General features: G+C 43.7%; 1 protein-coding gene across 2 annotated transcripts in view; it reads left to right on the top strand.

Moving 5' to 3' along the window:
- The window catches only part of HEPHL1 (hephaestin like 1), a 54854-nt gene extending 38258 nt beyond the window's left edge, over window positions 1-16596 (top strand). For both annotated transcript variants that reach the window (XM_054015633.1, XM_054015634.1), the window contains 8 exons: window positions 1873-2012; window positions 3501-3641; window positions 5521-5627; window positions 7636-7858; window positions 9150-9289; window positions 9885-10044; window positions 13080-13160; window positions 13244-16596. In XM_054015633.1, coding sequence (XP_053871608.1) covers window positions 1873-2012; window positions 3501-3641; window positions 5521-5627; window positions 7636-7858; window positions 9150-9289; window positions 9885-10044; window positions 13080-13160; window positions 13244-13446 — 1195 coding nt within the window. In that variant the 3' untranslated portion in view covers window positions 13447-16596. The remainder of the gene's footprint in view (window positions 1-1872; window positions 2013-3500; window positions 3642-5520; window positions 5628-7635; window positions 7859-9149; window positions 9290-9884; window positions 10045-13079; window positions 13161-13243) is intronic.
- The last annotated feature ends 2295 nt before the right edge of the window (window positions 16597-18891 follow it).

Here is an 18891-nt window from a genome sequence, read left to right as displayed (position 1 = left end):
GATTCTGAGCACTCTCAACTCCCAGTTAAGTCAGAATCACTCAGCCACTGCTAGGAACAAGACCTTATTGAAGATGAAGCAGCTCAGGTCCTGTCTATTGGAAAATCCACCCCTGGTTGCAGCACAGTAGCCCCCCCTCCCTTGTTAAAACACAGGATGGGCTTTCAGTATAGCCACAGCCAAACCATGTTTTTTTTAACTGTTCTCCTGAATTGTGCTGCTGTAGGGAAACTTGGACTCTGCAAAGAATTTCAGAGGCATCTGTGGGCAATGCCCATTTACTTCCAAGCCTCCAAAGAACATAAAAGGGAGTTTGAACCTGGCAACTTCAAAAAGACAAACCACTTCAGAAATATGTGCCAGTCTGGCAAAATGTACCCAGTTACAAAAATGAGGAGTACAAAGGAGCCAAGAAAGATAGATTTGTTGAGAACCATTGCCAGTATGTTATGTAACAGTGTGGAAGAATCCCAGAAAGAGTCACTTTCTCCTAACAGGGAACGTGATTAAAACAATGTCAGCTCCACCCTTGGCAAAAGATTGCTCTTGTACATCCATGCAAAGTACGAAAGTTGGCACATGTTCTGCTTTCATTTTGCAAAAGCATACTGTGAGCCAACCTAGAGACTCTTCCCAGAGCACCTGTCTTGAAGGTGACACTGCAATGAAAGGCCAATGCTCCCAGAAGAGAATGGAAACAATCTCCTGTTTGTTTGTTTTGAGTGCCCCCTACTGACCAATCCACACTTTTTCTAGTCATTTGGTCCAAGATGCTGGGGTTTGGGGCCGGGGAGAAGCAGTGTGATTATGTAAACCTGGAGTAGGAGGACTGGATAATTGGTATCCCCAAAAGGAGAACTTTATGTATACTGGCATTATGGTCAGAGCCAGAAATGTGTAACATATAGTAAAAGCATCAGGGGCTAGTGGGGGGGGGAAGGATAGCTCAGTGGTTTGAGCATTGGCCTGCTAAACCCAGGGTTGTGAGTTCAATCCCTGAGGGGGCCATCTGGGGCAAAATCAGTACTTGGCCCTGCTAGTGAAGGCAGGGGGCTGGACTCAATGACCTTTCAAGGTCCCTTCCAGTTCTAGGAGATAGGATATCTAGTGCAGGGATGGGCAAACTACAGCCCACAGGCTGAGCCATTTTAAACCAGCCCATGAGTTCCTGCTGGGGAGCCAGGTCAGGGGCCACACCACGTGGCTCCCAGAAGCCATGGCATGGCCCCGCTCTGAGGGTTGGGGGCCTCTTCACACCTAGGAGCCGGAGAAGGGACATGCCACTGCTTCCGGGAGCCGCTTGGAGCCTACACCCCTGAGCCTCCTCTTGTGCCCCAACCCCCTGCCCCAGCCCTGATCCCCCTTCAAACCTCTCAGTTGCAGCCCAGAGCACCCTTCTATACCCCAAACTCCTCATCCCCAGCCCCACCCCAGAGCCCACACCCCCAACCAGAGCCCTCACTCCCTCCCACACCCCAACCCCAATTTTGTGAGCATTCATGGTCCACCATACAATTTCTATTCCCTGATGTGGCCAAAAAGTTTAACCACCCCAGGTTAGTGTGTATCACTGCCCTCTTCTGGTTGGAATCAGAACTGCTCATTGTGTGTGTGTAAGGCTCCAATACTGATTTAGGTAAATCTATTGCCGTAAAAGGCTCTGAGTTATCACCTTACTGGTGCTATTAAGCCCAAATGGTCACAATGATGAATATGAAGGTATTCACAGATCTGTCACATGTAAGACATAAAAGCCTTAAACTGAATGCTAAAGAGGTGTTCTCCAGCAAGTAATAATAAAGTAAATCTTTCATTAGCACTTTAGATAGTTAAATAGTTTGCACTTTTAACTTTTGTCTTTTTAATTTGCAGTTACGGGAAAATTTTTGTAAGCCCAGGTGAAGATCGGATTGGTTCAAAATATAAGAAGGTGGTTTACAGAGAGTACACAAACGGAGAATTTACAGAGCACAAAGTGAGATCAGCACAGGAGGAGCACTTAGCAATCCTAGGCGAGTAGCTCTTATAACTCACAAAGTGTATCAAATGTAAGAGAGCATCTCTTTCCAAAACCAAACAGGTTGTGTCAGTTTTGTTGTAGAAGGAAACAATGAACACTTGGATCGGTCCCAGATTTTTCAGTGGTTTTGCACACATTTTAATCAGTGATTGTAAAGATAGGTATTTCTAAACAGGAAGCAGTTTGTTGGAAGTATGTAGCACATATAAGAGTACCAGGTTTAAGATTTACCTATCCCTTTAAAGATTGAAGATCTGCTGAACAGGTCAATGGGAACAGCTCTGGGGAGCAGGGTGTGGTTGCAGCAACAGAGTATGGTATGCTCCGAATTTGGACTCAGCCACAATTTGGGCATGTGTAAATTGTGTGTGTTTGTTTTTTGGGTGCTAAGTTTTATTAAACTATCCCAGAGCCTGTCCCTGGTAACAAGTACACCCAGCTAGGATGGACAAACACAGACATTTGTGGCATCCACCTTAGTTTCGTATGCATAGTGGTTTTTTGCGATGTTCTTGTGGGCAGGCAGGTTGGACTGGATGTTAGGTGTTTGGGTTGAGATTAGGGGTTGGAGAATTGGAAACGTTACCTGTGTCCTATGGAATGATCATCACCTCCTGTGATTTAGGGGTGGGGCTAGAGCTGGTCATAAAATGCTATGGATTTTCTGGGAACATTTTTGAAAGTAATGAAAACAATTCCTTTTTTTAAAAGGTTAATGGAAACTTTCATTTTTTCCCCCCAATGAAAAACTGGAAACCAAAAAAAGGTTTGAATTATTAAACCATGAGAAATAATCAGTTGTTTTCAGTTTCTGAAAAAAATTGCTGTTAACATTTCATTTGTTAAAAAAATCCAAAAAAACCCCCTGGAAAATCACTGGAAAAATTTGACTTTTGACTGACCATATTTGGGACACCCCTCATCTGCTGGGGTTAGGGACCTGTTTTGATGGCCTGTCCCTGGAGGCTAATGGAATCTGAGCATTTCTGATGGGCTCTGAGGGAGAGTATTGTTTCTCTAAGGCCATGTGTACACTACCATTTATGTTGGCAAAACTTACTTTGCTCAGGGGTGTGGTTTAATTATATTGAGGGGAGAGCTCTCTCCTGTTGGCATAGAGCAGCTACACGAGAGCTCTTACAGCTGCATCGGTACAGCTATGCTGCTGTAAGGTCTCTATATAGACATAGCCTATGAAATGATCGTTCATCCTTAACTCTCACTGAAGTGGCAGTTAGCCTCTTTACAGCTTTGGTCTCACAGCATTTCACATGTGGATTTACACTGATTTCTCTTTACTTTCATTATGAGCAGCAGTGACATGTCACAAAAGTAAAATTCCAAGGTAAACGCGAGCAAATTCTACAATTTGTAAAAGTAATATTAAATATCCATTTCTGAGCTGACTTCTGGACAAACTCCAGTTTTCTTTATTTTAAAAGAGCAACATTAGTCACCATAGCTTGTTGTTTTCATTTAGGGCCCTTAATCCATGCAGAGGTCGGTGACTCCATACTCGTTATATTTAAGAATAAAGCTATCAGGCCCTATTCAATAACTGCACATGGCATAGAAGAAGTGGGTAGTGGAGAAGGACCTGGAACACTAATCACTGTGCCAGGTAAGTCTGATCATTTATTCTTGAGCAACAAAAGAGCTCCTTAAATCTTATCTGAAGAAGTCATTTAAAAAATCAAATGACATTCCTTTTTTCAAACTTTCTGGCACCTACACATCTTTTTGGGCACAGTAAATTCTACATTTATCTATCTGTATGTCTGTCTAGCTAGGTTCTTATTATTAGTAGGCTCCAGATTGTATAAGCTTGTTAGGACAGGGACTATGTCTTCACTTGTTGCTGAGACACATCTGGACACTCAGAAACAATAATTAATACTACCAGTGGCTCAAACTTTAAAATTAGGTGCCTAAATATAGATTTAGCAACTTTACTTTAGGCACACAGAACTGAAAATTCTACCCAATAAAAACAATAGATATCAGGCTCGAGTAGAAGAGATCTCTTGAACATATAGGAATCGGTATACAATATATTTCTGTTTTCTCTCGATCCCATGCTCAGGCAAACTCCCACTGAAATCAATCAGGGCTTGATCCAACTCCCACTGAAATCAAGAGGAGTCTTTCCATTTACTCAAACAGGAATCCGATCAGGGCCTAAGGGCCTAATCCAAAGTCCAGTGAAGTCAATAGAAAGGCTTCCCATTGACTTCAGTGAGTTTTGGATTAGGCCCAAAGACACCAGGAGTTTTGCCTGGGTAAAGGCTGCAGGATCAGGATCAGTAATACTGCCCAAACATGATGTTTACCTGAAAGAAGGTGTTACAATTGGCATTTTATGTTATATGTGGAAACAGTGATGTCATCTAGTAGGCCAAACTCTGAATAGGCAGAAGCAGGCCCAAATCAACTGGAGTCAGTAGAGTTTATACCGGTGCTGCATTTGGTCAAAGGCTGAGATTTTAATAACTTTAAAAAAAAAAACAAGGAATTCAGAGTTAAGGTTTCCAACAACATAAACTCTGCTTCTTTGTGCATCAACAGTACAAATGGAACCTTCATTTAGAGTTGGCCAAAAAAGTTTATGCAGAACCATTTTCCATTCACAAAGGTCGGAGCCATATTTGAGATTCACCATTTTTAGTATACATTTATTATTATAAAACAATATATACAACTAAACATAGTAGTAAATGGGGTTTCTGTTCACCCGTACCCTAAACACAGACATCATAAATAAATCTTGCCAATTTTAAACTTTAAAACTTTCCTTTGCTGTGATGCCTACTAATAATCTTGACATTGTGGTGTGCTGAGACCACAGCTTAACATGCTGACCAGTACTGTCTCATTGTTTCCTTGTACTCCCCCATCTCTCTACTGTATTAATATGTTGTCTCTTGTCTAATACGTAGATTGTAAACTCTCTGGGCCATGGACCATCTTTTCATTCTGTATTTGTACGGCATCTAGCACAGTCAGGTTCTGGTCTATGACTGGAGCTCCTAGGCGCTATGAAAACACAAAGAGAAAATAATATTAATAAAAGCAGTAGTACAGGAGGAAAATAATTAATCTGCTATATTATTTTTTTTAAATATAGAGAATTTAATGTGGCCGCAACAGACAGTTTCTTCAGTCAAATTATTTTGTTTTTCTAAAATCAGGGATCAACACACAACTGGAGACACTCATATCATACTATAATAGTTCTTGATCATTTCATGCGATATAATCATTATAAGAATCTTCCAGTTTGTCTCTAGCGTCTAATAAAAAACAGAAATGTTTTCAGCATCATTATCAGAGTTTGTTTTCACGGGCCTCAGCCCATTATAACACAGCTTCTCCTCAATGCATATGACGCACATTTGGCTCTTTACATTTCTGATTATGGGACCGTCAGATCTGAATTATATTTTAAAAACTCATAACATCCAATTCCTGTTGGTAAAACTGTTTTCTCTCTACCGTTTTAGGGGAAATAAATACATACAGATGGAATGTCCCAGAAAGGTCAGGTCCGGGTACTTCTGATCCAAACTGCATCAGTTGGGTTTATTATTCAACAGTGAATTTTGTCAAGGTAACCGGGAAATAGTAACTAAAGGTTGTTATTTTATGTATGGCTTCCTAAACTGGGGTTGGATCCTGTGAACCTTTATTCACTACTTGTCTGAGGACTATTGGCATGAGGAAGGGTTTACAGGACTGGGTAATTCATGCTTTTGAAGATGACAGCTGATGATTAAGGCTACGTTTTAGTCACAGGTATTTTTAGTAAAAGTCATGGACAGGTCACGGGCAGTAAACAAAAATTCATGGCCTGTGACCTGTCCATGACTTTTATTAAAAATACCTGTGACTAAAACTTGGGCGGGGGGCTGCGGGTGTTGGGGGGGGGGGGGGGCGGTCCGGAGGTACCATGGTTACTGGGGGGAGGACCCCGCTGGTACGGGGGGGAGGGTTGGCAGGCCTGGCAGGGGCTCCCTACCCGGCTCTGCGTCCCTGCAGCTCCTAGGCAGTGGAGGGGCACCAGCGCAGGCTGCCACACCTCCCATTGGCTGGGAACTGCAGCCAATGGGAAATGCGGGCGCGGGCAGCATGCGGTGCAGAGCCCCACCCCCAGCCTCGCGGCCGCCTAGGAGCTGTGGGGCCATGCCAGTGGAAGCCCCCACCCTGAAGTAAGTACCCCTCCCGCACCCCTCAACCCCCTGTCTCTAGCGCCCTTCCACACACCCAAACTGCTGTTGCTGCAGAAGTCACGGAGGTCATGGAATCCGTGACTTCTGTGACCTCCGTAACAGATTTGCAGCCGTACTGATGATGCATGAATAAGGCCAAATTCGTCCCCATGTATAGTCCATTGAAATCAGGGAAGTTACACCAGGACTAAATTTGGTCTTTAATGTTTTATTTTCAAGAAAATCTTCAGGGCAATTTGGGTGGAGGTGTGGGACTTTGCTTTACTTCATGAAAATCTAAAAGGTAGAAAGTCATTGTTACCATGTTAGACTTTTGTGTCGACTAAATGCAGTAACAGACAGGCATAAATAGCACGCATAATACATGAAGCTAAGAGGAAGAAGGGCTTCTAGTTTACTGATTAGGTAATCAGATGGAAATGTCTTTGGATTCCCAGTGCAGACGATCCCCATTCGCCTTTCAGCACTTGACCAAAAGTCTGTTGCATGGCAGGGGTCGGATTTTCAGAAGAGCTCAGGCACCTTGATGAAGTGGCCACATTTGATGAAGTGGCTTAGGAGTCAGCATCTCACAATGCTCTTGTGAAATTCTGTCTCTTAGGGTGTGTCTACAATCAGAAGAAATGCAGCATATGTAGACATTCCCAAGCTAACTTTAACCTAACTGGCTCAAAGAACAATAGCAGTGAAACCACAGCAGCACAGGCTAGCGTCTCGAGTACATACCCAATGTCCCAGGTGGGCTCGTACAGCCCATGCTGCCACGGTTTCACTACTATTGTTATTTGAGCTTGCTAGCTCAGGTATGTCTAGTGGTGCTCCAGTCACACCTCTGATTGCAGTGTAGATAGACCTTTGATCCTTTTGAACTGATGTGTGCTCCGCATGCAGATATCTCCATGCATTCTTGCTTGGCTCTCCCATGTGCACATTGAATTGAAACAAAATTGGATAGCAAAAAACTGGGTAGTAGAAAACGTTATCATCCATTTTGGGTGTGAGGAATGGAAACTAAATTTTTCATTTACTTCTTACAAGATGGTGGCAGTTACAACTCCTGGAGTTGGAATAGTTATTTTTATGCCTATTATTTAAAAGGTTTTATAAAACAGAGATAAATTGGAAGTTTATAGTAGAAAACTATGTTGAAGTCCTGACGGTCTGTGAACTATGCCTGAACTCCAGGAAGCATAGCCACTGTCAGTCATTTCTTTATTGCATGGGAAAATATAACGTTCAGCTCTAACTGATATATATTATATCTGTATTTATTTATTAGTTATGTTATGTGAACTATCAACAATTATTAATTTAACCATAGCTCAATGTTATGGTTAATAGCGATGTTATGTACTGTGTATAATGTCTTTTTTAAAAATCTAATTGCAGGACACTTACAGTGGTTTGGTTGGGCCGCTAGTAATTTGCAGAAAAGGAATACTAAATGAAAAGGGTTTAAGGAGAGATATTGACCGTGAATTTGCTCTTCTGTTCATGGTCTTTGATGAAAATGAGTCCTGGTATTTGAATGAAAATATTGAAAAGTATCTGCATAAGTGTCCTGATGACTTTAATTACACCGAGGACTTTCTGGAGGGTAACATCATGCATGGTATGTAGGTTTCATTGGTTGCAGCAGCAATTTATCCAAGAGACTAATGAATACTTTTTTTTAATATAATCCTTTCAGAGGACTGTCCGATTGGTTTGCAATTGTATAATCTTGCTGTACAGTCTTAACAAACGAAGCAGACTAGGTCATTATTGGGCCGGATTGCTACTAAGAAACAAGGGTTCATTCTGGGCATCAACAACAAACCTGGAATCAGCCAGCAGACTTTGGGGGACCTTGAAAGAAGTTTTCTTAAGAGTTAGTTTATATTTCGTTATGTGCTGAATGGCTCAAAACCCTGATAGCTGAAGCAGTCAGGATATATTCCTGGTCTTGGGTCACTCATTAACTTTGCTTTGTAGTTCTTATTTAAGGGCCAAATCCTCCTCCGCCACCCTTGTGTGAGTGCACAGGGTAGAAAAATCAGCCAAACAACCAGTGTATGTGGAGAGGCCATTCCATGACCTCCTGTCACTGCAGAGTTGTGCTCCATGTTGGCACACTTTGCAACAGCATGATCATGAAGTTTGGGGACTGGGGGCCAAGTGGCAAGAACTGACTGGCCAAACCTCTGGGTGGGGGAGAGAACAGATTGGATACTATAGCAGCAGCCATAGAAAAACCAAGTTTCTGTTTCTGCACATTACTCCCAGTTGGAATGGGATTCCATCCCCACATTGGTCCCCTGCACAAAGCCCGCTCACTCAGTTTATATTAAGACAGGTTAAAATTTGCCTTATGCATTGCAAAAAACTGCTTATGGTGCTGGGTTGAAACTGAAATGCAAACTGTACTGTCTCTTTGCCTGTAACCTTTGAGATGTGAACAACAACTTTAGGAACCCTTCACATTTAAAGACCTGGGTCTGATTCTCCACCTTCTTGTTTCTTGTGCAGCCATTTGCACTGTAGCAAAGTGACCCTGATTCACCACTTTGTTACTTGTTTTATGCTGGAATAACTCCATTGGATTTCAATAGACTTACATTGGTGTAAAACTGGAGTAATGCAGTTATGAATCAGGCCCAGTGAGTGCAAAGTGGGTGTAAAATGCTACCAGTAACCTAAGTGAGGGTAGAAGTCTGATTCAGTAATGTTTTACTTCCCATTTTCACCCACTTTGCACTGATGTAAGTATTGACACACGACAATGGAAAACCCAGTCCTTGGTCTCTGCAAAGACAAAGCAAGAACAAGGGTATGGTACTGGTGTTTCTCTTCAGCACCCTCTCTCTTCACTTGACACATTTAGTCCACTAGTGTGAATCACTCTCACTTTGTAATTCTTTCAGCAATTAATGGGAGGTTGTATGACAATCTCCACGGGCTAACAATGAAAGAAGGTGCAAACACAAACTGGTACTTGATAGGAATGGGAAATGAAATCGATATCCATACAGTCCATTTCCACGCAGAGACCTTCATCTTCAAGGTTGGTAAAAACAAAGTAAAATCTACATTTTTATGGGAAATTTTTGCAAGAACTTTTAGCTTCTAGCCTGATCCCACAGCCTTTGCACACACACACACGTTTTGTCATCAATGGGAGATTTGCATGTGAATACTGCAGAATTAGTTAGAATATTGTAAAGCTCATGGTTCATATGCCTTTATATGGTAAAATATAAATGAATATCAATAGCTAAGGTGTGCATGTACTACAGGACAATGGAGGATGGTTCACACAAATTGAAGTCAGTGAGAATTTCACCTGCTTATTCTAGGGTTCAGTGAAGCCCCGTGTTCTGTATTTATGTGTTGAAAGAACTATTTAAAGAGCTTGGTTTAAAACAAATACCATGGTGTGGTATTTTAGGGCATAATTGATGTTGCTAACGTAGCACATGAAATCATTTGTATTAATCTGTATTGCCCCGGGGCCCCATCCCCAGTGGGCTAGGCACTGTACAAACACATAACAAGGAGGGCAGCCCTGCTCCAAAAAGCTTACAGTTTAGTCAGAACATGAATGCGTTGTTTCAGGTGTAGTAACGGAAGTCTTCATGATGCTGTTTTGTCTGCCCCAGACGGATAATGATCACAGAGCCGATGTGTATGACCTTTTCCCTGGGACATTTCAAACAATTGAACTCATAGCGGATAACCCTGGAACATGGCTTCTGCACTGTCATGTAGCTGACCACATTCATGCTGGCATGGAGACAACTTTTACCATCAGCAAATCAGGTATAGTATTTGAAAATGCCATTTCATGACTGTGCACTGGTATTACGACTGTTCAGATAAATGGCAGATGGGAAGAAACATAAGGCTTGGGTCAGCACTGCCAGTGTAGGGATAAGTAAATTACTGTATGCTTCCATGCCCCTCCAATGTCTGGTTCCAGGGAGTCGACCTACACTGCAGTGTGAACAGGCAGTGTTATCACTGCTGCCCTCTGCAAATTTTAAATCTCTTGGAGAACCACAAGAGCTCCTCGAATGGGTACTGCTTGAAGAGAACCACTCTGGGGATTGTGCTGGTTTTATATCTCCTGTAGGTGGAACTGAAGTTGCTTTGTGTCACCATAACCTGCTCCTGCAACAAGTCTTGCCACCAGGGATTATCACAAGAGTTTCTATTAGCCTAAACCAGTCAAGCAACTAGTGAATATGGTGCATACAGTTATAGCAATTAGAGATGAACAAAATCTATTAGATCATGCAAGAGTGAGATCTAAAACTGACCCAGTTAGCTTCCTCAGCTTCTATTGAAGTCAGTTGCAGATGCAGGAGCTCAGCACTTAAAATCAGGCACAGGGGCCCAGATATACAAAGGTATTTAGATACCTAGCTTCCATTGAAATCAGCGTAAGCTAGGAGCTTAAGTACTTTTGTAGATCTGGGCCCAGGTGTCTCAAGTTGGGCTCCCAGAAACAGAGGCACCAAAAATTAATGGACACATGACAATTTTAACATTACAGAAGCCCTTAAAACTAGAGAGAGTTTTACACTGGATTGGGTGTGGCTCTTTAATTAGAGCAGAGGATTGTAAGAGTAAATGACTGCTCTCTGTGAATTAGGCTGGCAGAATCTGGTCCTCAGTAACTGAAGTCTTTTGAGCCTCTCTGATGAAAGTCCCTGTAAATGCACAGCACTATCTTTATGTCAAATGGGAGGAGGTGCAGCTTCAGAACATTGTACTTCTGCTCTAAACTCATTTTCTTTTAAACGCCTCTTGACCGTACATTAACAGCCTATTTTTATAAATCATTGTCACAGCTTCTGATACAAAGTGATTGTTTTGGAATGTTGACTTCATACCTGGCAAATGTAGCCTAAATGTCAGTCTGATCAAGCGCTCATTAGGTGTGGTACAAGTTCATCCAGTGTTGGCCTGGGCCGTTAGCACAAAGAAGAGTTGCCATTTGACTGCGTACGTCAGCTTTGAGTTTTGGAATCATCCTTAATTAGATGCTTAGATCCTCAAGTTATGGCTAGACTGAGAGCTTCCAGTTTAAACACCAATAGAACGGTACATTTAGCTACTAAATGGGAGCTGCTGCATGTTGACTAGGGCTGACTGAAAATTTGTCAAAACTTTTTTTTGATGGAAAATTGGGGTTTTGACTAAATTATTTTTTTTCGAAGTGCCTGTTTTACATAGAAAAGTTCTGCGTAATTAAGCTGAAATTCCCCTTCACTGTGCAATGTGAATCAGTTCTGTAATTTGCACTTGTTCTGGGTGTGAAACTTCTATTGATTTGAGTGAAAGCATGCAGAACTAATGCAACCGAGATCTCTGCTGTTTATAGGTGTAACCCTTCTGCCAGTCAGAGTTGGCAGCAACAAGGGCCGGGTTCAGTATCTAGGGGTTCCTTTTCAACAATACAACACAAAACCAGCTCAAGCCTCCACCCAGTGACCTGGGACAATTACACATCACCCCCTAGGCGCCTCTAAGAGGCAATACTTCCCCTCTCACAAGCACTGAGTCTGAGTGTAGCAAAAAAAAATTAATAAAAGGAAGGAAGTAACTCAGCATTAATTCGGGAAAACACCGCAAACAGGATTCATAAACATAGACCATGAGCAAAAGACCCAACCCCAAGTAAGTTGGGCAGTGTCCTTTTCCCCTGAGGTTCTTAAGTCCAGCAACCCCAAAGTCCCTCATTCTTTCTCTGCACCACACTCACAGTTGCTATCCTTGGTCAGCGCAGACCTAGAGGTGCATCTGCAGAGTTCACCTCCTGCCTTGATTGGAGGGGGAAGGCAAGGAGGTACTTTACATGCTCCACTGCTCAGGCACTCACTCGCCACCTCTCTCTGCCAGCTGCCCAATCACCACACCTCTCTGCAGGGCTCTGCTCTGGCCCTCCCCACCAGCCACCCTGTCAATCACTGCACCTCTCCACCAGCCGCCCTGCTGGCCACTCACTGCGCCTCTCCAACAGCCACCCTGCTGGCCACTCACCAAGATGTCTTCAGAGCCCACCACTTAACACAACTCTCAATGATTGCAGTTCTTGGTTCGGGAGCCTCACTGCTGGTGTACAGTGGGTAGTCTCTTGCATCAGACACACTAGCCCAAAGCAGATCTAATACTTAGATGTAGGTATCAGTGATTTCAGCTCTGTAGCATATCACAAGACTCTCAAATAAATCTAAATTAGCTCTTTTATTACACAATGGAGAGGAGAAAGCTCAGCTAATGCCATTAAGCCAGACCCACCCCCAATACACATCCCACTCCCTAGCCTTGCTCGACTCACTAGGCTGTGGAACCCATGTCCCCTACCTAGCAAGTGCCATTGAGTTCAGGGTGACTCCCTCCATAGGGCTATGCCAAGTACAGTTCTGCTGCCCTCAATTCACACAAGGAGAACAATCCTTTATTACTCCTGCCCCAATAACAAGGAGACTGGGGATCCAACACCAGCCAAAAGTGATCATTTGGACAAGCAATCCCATCATGCTGAGTACCTAGGCAGGGTGGGTGTGCCCATGCAAACGAGATCAGCTCCTGAAGTCTTCTTCCACAGCCCATCACTAGATATCAGCGGAGAGCTCATTCAGACTCTGCTTACATAAGAAAGGGAAATTTTGCCCTTAAAACTACCCGAGCTACTGGCAATCTCTGCACAAAACTTTGTTGGCCTAATCAGAATTTCTATTTGAGTTACCCAGGCGGAATAAATGATGCATTCACTGTTTTCTCAGACCACTAAAATCTGCTTCTTTATACTGTTTTCAGCCTAAGTAAGCTTTAATTTTTTTACACAGATAACAAAGTTCCTTTAGAAGGAGGAGTAACAACCACAGCATATGACTCCATTAATGTAAAACACCGGGCTCCTGTAAAGGGTATGGATTCCTTTTATTTAAATAATATAAACTTAAGCCGATGGATGTACAGATTTCTCATATGCTACTTCTCGTTTTGACAGGTGATGACAGAGAAGGAATCAAATTCTTAGGCAAAGCTCTGGGTGCAGGAGAAGCTAGCTCAACGCTCATAGCCCTTTTTTCTGTTGGACTTGTTCTTCTGGCAACAATATTAATCCTCATCATCCTTATCACTTGTCAGAGAAAAAGGACACACTACAGGTCTGTGCAACGCAAGTGTGCGCTCCCAACTGATTCCCTGTAAATCTGTATTTTGGAGACCGTTTATGGAGCTCTGTTGGATTTCATTGTATATTGTTGGCATATTGAGGAAAGATATATGTTTGTGAAGTTTACAAAGTCAGAGCGCAATCCTGCAGCCGTAAGTCACGTGTGACATAGGCTGCAAGCTTAGGCCCTGATGACCATATCCTGCTTGTCTTTGCAGCCTGATTCTGCTCTGTTGAAGTCAGTGAGAGTTGTGCCATTGAATTCAGTGGGAGCAAGCTCAGACTTAGGGCTAGTGTACATTAGAAGCGCTACATCGTCTGGTGACGACGCTCTACACCAACAGGAGAGAGCTCTCCCATCGGCATAATTACTCCACCTCTGTGAGAGGTGATAGCTATGTTGGCGGGAGAGCGTCTCCCACCAACTGTGTTACCCGCTTAATTTCAGGACACACCGGGCTTAGATTGGTGTAATTTGCATCACTTAGTGGGTGGCTTTTTCACACCCCTGAGCGACGTAAATTATATCAACATAAGCAGTAGTGTAGACCTGCCCTTATACTTGAGAGGTCCCACTGATATCAATGAGCTTGCTCACTTGAGTTAGGCAAGCAGGATTTGGCTCCGAGAGCTGATAAAATGCATTAAGCTTCTGATTCTTTTAATGCTTTAAAATGTAGTCAAACAATTTTATTTTTAGAATTTGAATTGAGTTGTGACTTGAGCAATGAGAAACTCAACAGGGTAAAGGGTCCATGCAAACCTCTTCTCCTGTTTCAGTTCATGTTCATTGTGCTTGGAGATTCTGGTTCAAATAAACAGCAAAACACACTGAGAAACCTAGTCAAACCCACAATAAAGCCCAGACATTTCTTTTTATGAAAACCTATTATTGGCCCTAGATTCCCTCAAAAGATTGATAAGCCTCAGTGAACATGTTGACCCACATGGGTTAACTTTCTAGGGCTCACTGGGCTTCCCCTATAGTTAATGTGAGCAGGAGGAGGAGCCTGATTCAAAGCCCACTGAAGTCAATGTAAAGATTCTTATTGACTTCAGTGGCTTTGGATCAGGCCCCAGACACTAGCTCTTAATGAACCCCAAACAGGTGAGTTTTGCGTGACTTTGGTTTCATATTGAAAATTTTACACAGCTCTAATTGTGAATTACTCCCAAATATGTGTGCAAACATATTGACTTTAAAGAGATTTTAACAGAATCTTGTGTCTTAAAAAGTAATACGCAGGACCAAATGATGCCTTCACGTTCAGTTCATCATCTTTGTGTTTCCACTGAGTGCAATGGGTTTGCATGGGTGTACGTGAGGGCAGAATTTGGCCCATAGCCTTTGTGATAAAACAGTTGCATAATGGGATCTCTGTGTTGAGCTATTTTCAGTGTGCCAGATTCTGCTTGTGCTAGTGTAAATCTGGAACAAATCCATTGATTCACTGGAGATACTCTGGATTGATACAGTCTGAGAACAGAATCTGGCCCACTGAATCTACCAAAAGTTTAAGAGTTCTCTTCCTTTATCCTATTAAATGAGATTGCTATGTTTTGGGGGCCAAAATTTTAAAGGTATTTAGGCACCTAATGATGCAGATAGGCATTCTGGGATTTTTTTAAAGCACTTAGAGGCCTAACTACCATTGAATTAGGTAGCAAGGTGCCTGTCTGCATCTTTAGGTGCCTAAATATCTTTAAAATTCTGTCCCCCAAAACACAGCAAAAAATATGGCCTTGGGTTACTAAAGAGAAAGTCATCTGGTTCTATAACTACTGCTTATTGTGGGCCTGATTCTGTGACCCATACTTACACTGAGTAGTAGTTTACTCCCTGATTTCAATGAGACTACTCAGGAAGTTAAGTATTTACTCAGTGTTAGTAAGGGTGGTAGAATCAGGCCTTATATATAGTGATACTTGAATGTTTACAGCTCATTTTGAATGAGCTATTGTTTATTCCTGCCACAAGGATGTTCATATCACCTACAACCCTGGTGGATGAACTCCAGAACGAAAGCAGTCTTTTATCTGTGAAATAATTTAACTGAGTTTGATTTTCAGTGTAAATTCGATTTGGTGCATAACGTCATTTTTTCTCTTCTGTATTTAAAAATATGCTACGCCCTTGTAGGGAACTTTACTGACAGTCACTTTGAATGTAGGTTAATGGTGTTCTGGATTAATGCCCAGATTACCAACAGATAAAAGGTGTTAAACAAAATCCTTGAGGTGCGGGATGTTTCTCGGTGTTTCCTTGATTCTTTTGTTTTCTTATGGTTCTTTAAAAAGCAAAACAAAAAACTTCCTAGATAAGAGGCCTGATCTTCCAACCATTACTCATTCAAGAAGTCATTCAGTAACAATGACTTGTGTGAGCTAGTTACAGTGGCGACCTGTCCTGGCTGCTCCTAGGAGGAAGCATGGCAGGCGGCTCCATGCACTGCCTCCACCCTGCCCCGAGCACTAGCTCCGCAGCTCCCCTTGGCTGGGAACCGCGGCCAACGGGAGCTGTGGGGGTGGCACCTGCGAGCGGAGGCAGTGCACAGAGCTGCCTGCTGCGCCTCTGCCTAGGAGCAGCTGGGACAGGTCGCCGCTTGTGGGGAGCCACCCGAGGTGAGCGCCCCCCAGATCTGGCATCCCACACTGCCTCCCATGCCCAAACTCCCTCCTAGAGCCCGCGCTCCACACCCCCTCCTGCGCCCCAACCACCTGCTGGCTCCACACCAACCAGACTATAAACCAGAATTTCAATGAAGATCAGAAATGCTGGTTTATAGAGCTTTCCAGTTGGTGAAGTGCCGCATAAAACAGCTTTTACTGTACATTGTACCACAAACACTCCTTCAATCATTACTTTTAAAGCTTCCTTTATAGCTGGCTAAACCTAATAGCATTCAGGGAACCACAGACATTCTAAACACTAGTTTCTTTCCACTATGTAACCACTAACATTGAGGTCTCTTGTTTTTTGTTAAATATTATTCATGTGTCCAGAATGCTTGCGTACTATGCACAAATAGAGTTAAGGCTTTCACCCATCATGCACCATAAATAAATCAACATTATTTAGGTATTTTTATTTCTGTTTTCCATATGTTTGCTGTTTAAAATAGAATCATAAAATATCTGAATGGTATAATTTAGCCTTTTATATAATAATAAAAAAGTTTACCATTTTTATGAACCTTCTGACCGTTTCTTTAATACAGGAACTCTTTTTTATTTGAATTGGGTGGTTGTGGTGGAACAGAGAGGGGTATTCCAAAATGCCTTCAACATCATTGCAAAGTTTCATGCTGTTAATGTACCAAACACTATAGTTTCACTGTTATCTTGTCCTTCCCCACCTTCCCTCCCTGCTTATTTTCTCTCTCTCACCATATGCTAAGAATGTAAGCTTTTTGTGGCAGACTCTGACTTTTAATTGCATGTGTGTACTGCACCTAGCAATATGGGGCTGACTGCTCCAGTTTTCTCCAGGAGCTTTGTTGGACTACCACAGGGGTCGGCAATCTACAGCACACGTGCCAAAGGTGGCACACGAGCCGATTTTTGATGGCCTGCGGCGCCGGCTGAGCCACTCAGCCTGCCGCCGCTCTGGGGTTCCCGCTGCTGGCCCCTTGCCAGCCGGGGTCCCACCGCCAGTGCAACTCAGCACCCGTTGCTGGCCTGGGGGAAGGAACCCCAGGCTGGCAGTGGGCTGAGACCCCAGCTGGCAGGAGCCAGCAGCCGAAACCCCAGAGTAGCGGTGGGCTGAGCTGCTCAGTCGCTGCTCTGGGGTTCTGGCTGCTGGCCCCTCGCCATCCAGTGTCCCCGCCTCCGCAGCCCCACTCACCTTGCTTCCCCTTGGAGTTCCAGCGAAGACCCCCTGCCAGACAGGGTCCAGCTTCCGGCCTTGCTCAGCCCTACCAGCCACCAGCTCCACTCACCTCAGCTGCTGATCTGGGGTTCCAGCCACTGACCCCCTGCCAGCCGGGGTCTGGATCTCCAGCCTTGCTCAGCCTGCTTTCCGGCCTGACCCTAACCCTAACGGTAGTTTGGTTATATATTATAGACTTATAGAGAGACCTTCTAAAAAACGTTAAAATGTATTACGGGCATGCGAAGCCTTAAATTAGAGTGTATAAATGAAGACTCGGCACACCACTTCTGAAAGGTTGCCGACCACTGGACTACCATAACATTCTTACTTCAGATGCAAATCCCAAACAAGCCCTCAAGGACAGCATGTCTCCCTGTATCTTCAAATTTTAGGCTGAATATCAGGAAAATGTCTTAATGCTAAATTCTGTCAGACTATAGCCTAATCTCCCTAGGAAGAAGCCCTCTCACCAAATCATTTATAGCGGAACTGGAGAATATTTATTTACCTATTCATTGTTTAGCTTGTGGTAATGCCCCAAATGTGCTAGGCTCTTTCCAAACAAAAGCAGAGCTAGATACCATCCCTGCCTTTTAGTGGATGCTACAATCCTACACTGACAAGGAGGGTGGGTTAGCTGACTTGTTAGGATCTTGATCCCACAAACATTCTGTACATGGAACTTCAGTTGAAGTGAATGGGGGTTCTGCATGCCAGAGCATTTGACATATTGGTCATTTTCATCATTAATTTCTGAGATTCTTATTATGTGAAAGTGGGTTGCAGCTTAAAAATCAACGAACCGGTAACATATGCAGTCTGGTTCCAATGCCTCCTGGGCCCTCTGGCTCTGGAGAAAGCAGGAGTTATCCCATAAACACAAGGGAACGGAGTTCACTGGATTCAATCCAAAAACAAAAATTCCCACAGAAAGTTAGTGGACCTTTGAAGCCAGAGACCAGATGGTTTAGGTGGGGGAATTTTCTTTTCTCTCCCTCTACAAATAAACTATTAACATTCAGTCATAGCTAGTTGCCATTCCACATACTTTCTATTGGATATTACAGGCTGGAGAGTAGTCAGGTAGCAGTACAAATACAGGATGCAACTTGTAAGAAGCACTGGGAGTAACCCAGGGTTTAATTTGTAACAACAGAGGTGCTGGGGCTCATGTAATTTTTTTACATTCATAACTAATGCAGCAAGCCCAGAGGTGCTGGGACTGTGAACTGCCAAGCGCAGAGGTGCCGAGGCTCAGCACCTTTTGGCCTAAATTCAGTGGGGACTGCCACAATTTATCTGCAGAGGATTAATCTGGCCCTCAGAGCTCTACTCTAATCTCCGCCACATGAGATCTTTGGCTTGCTTCTCCGCTCCCACCAGGGCCGGCTCCAGGCACCAGCCCACCAAGCTTGTGCTTGGGGCGGCACCTGGAGGGGGGCGGCGTGGTGCTCCGGCTCCGGCCGCCGGGGAGAGCGGAGCCCCGGGCGGGCTCGCCACCCTCCCCCCGGGGCTCCGGCCGCCCTCCCCTGCCGTGCTGGGGGGGGGGAGGGGGGAACGGCCAGAGGCTTTTTTGCCTGGGGCAGCAAAAAAGCCAGAGCCGGCCTTG

The sequence above is a fragment of the Malaclemys terrapin genome, chromosome 1 (genome assembly GCF_027887155.1).
Source record: "Malaclemys terrapin pileata isolate rMalTer1 chromosome 1, rMalTer1.hap1, whole genome shotgun sequence".
Classification (NCBI taxonomy): domain Eukaryota; kingdom Metazoa; phylum Chordata; order Testudines; family Emydidae; genus Malaclemys; species Malaclemys terrapin.
The sequence above is the reverse complement of the archived record's forward strand: the minus strand, read 5'-3'. Positions and strand labels throughout refer to the sequence as shown.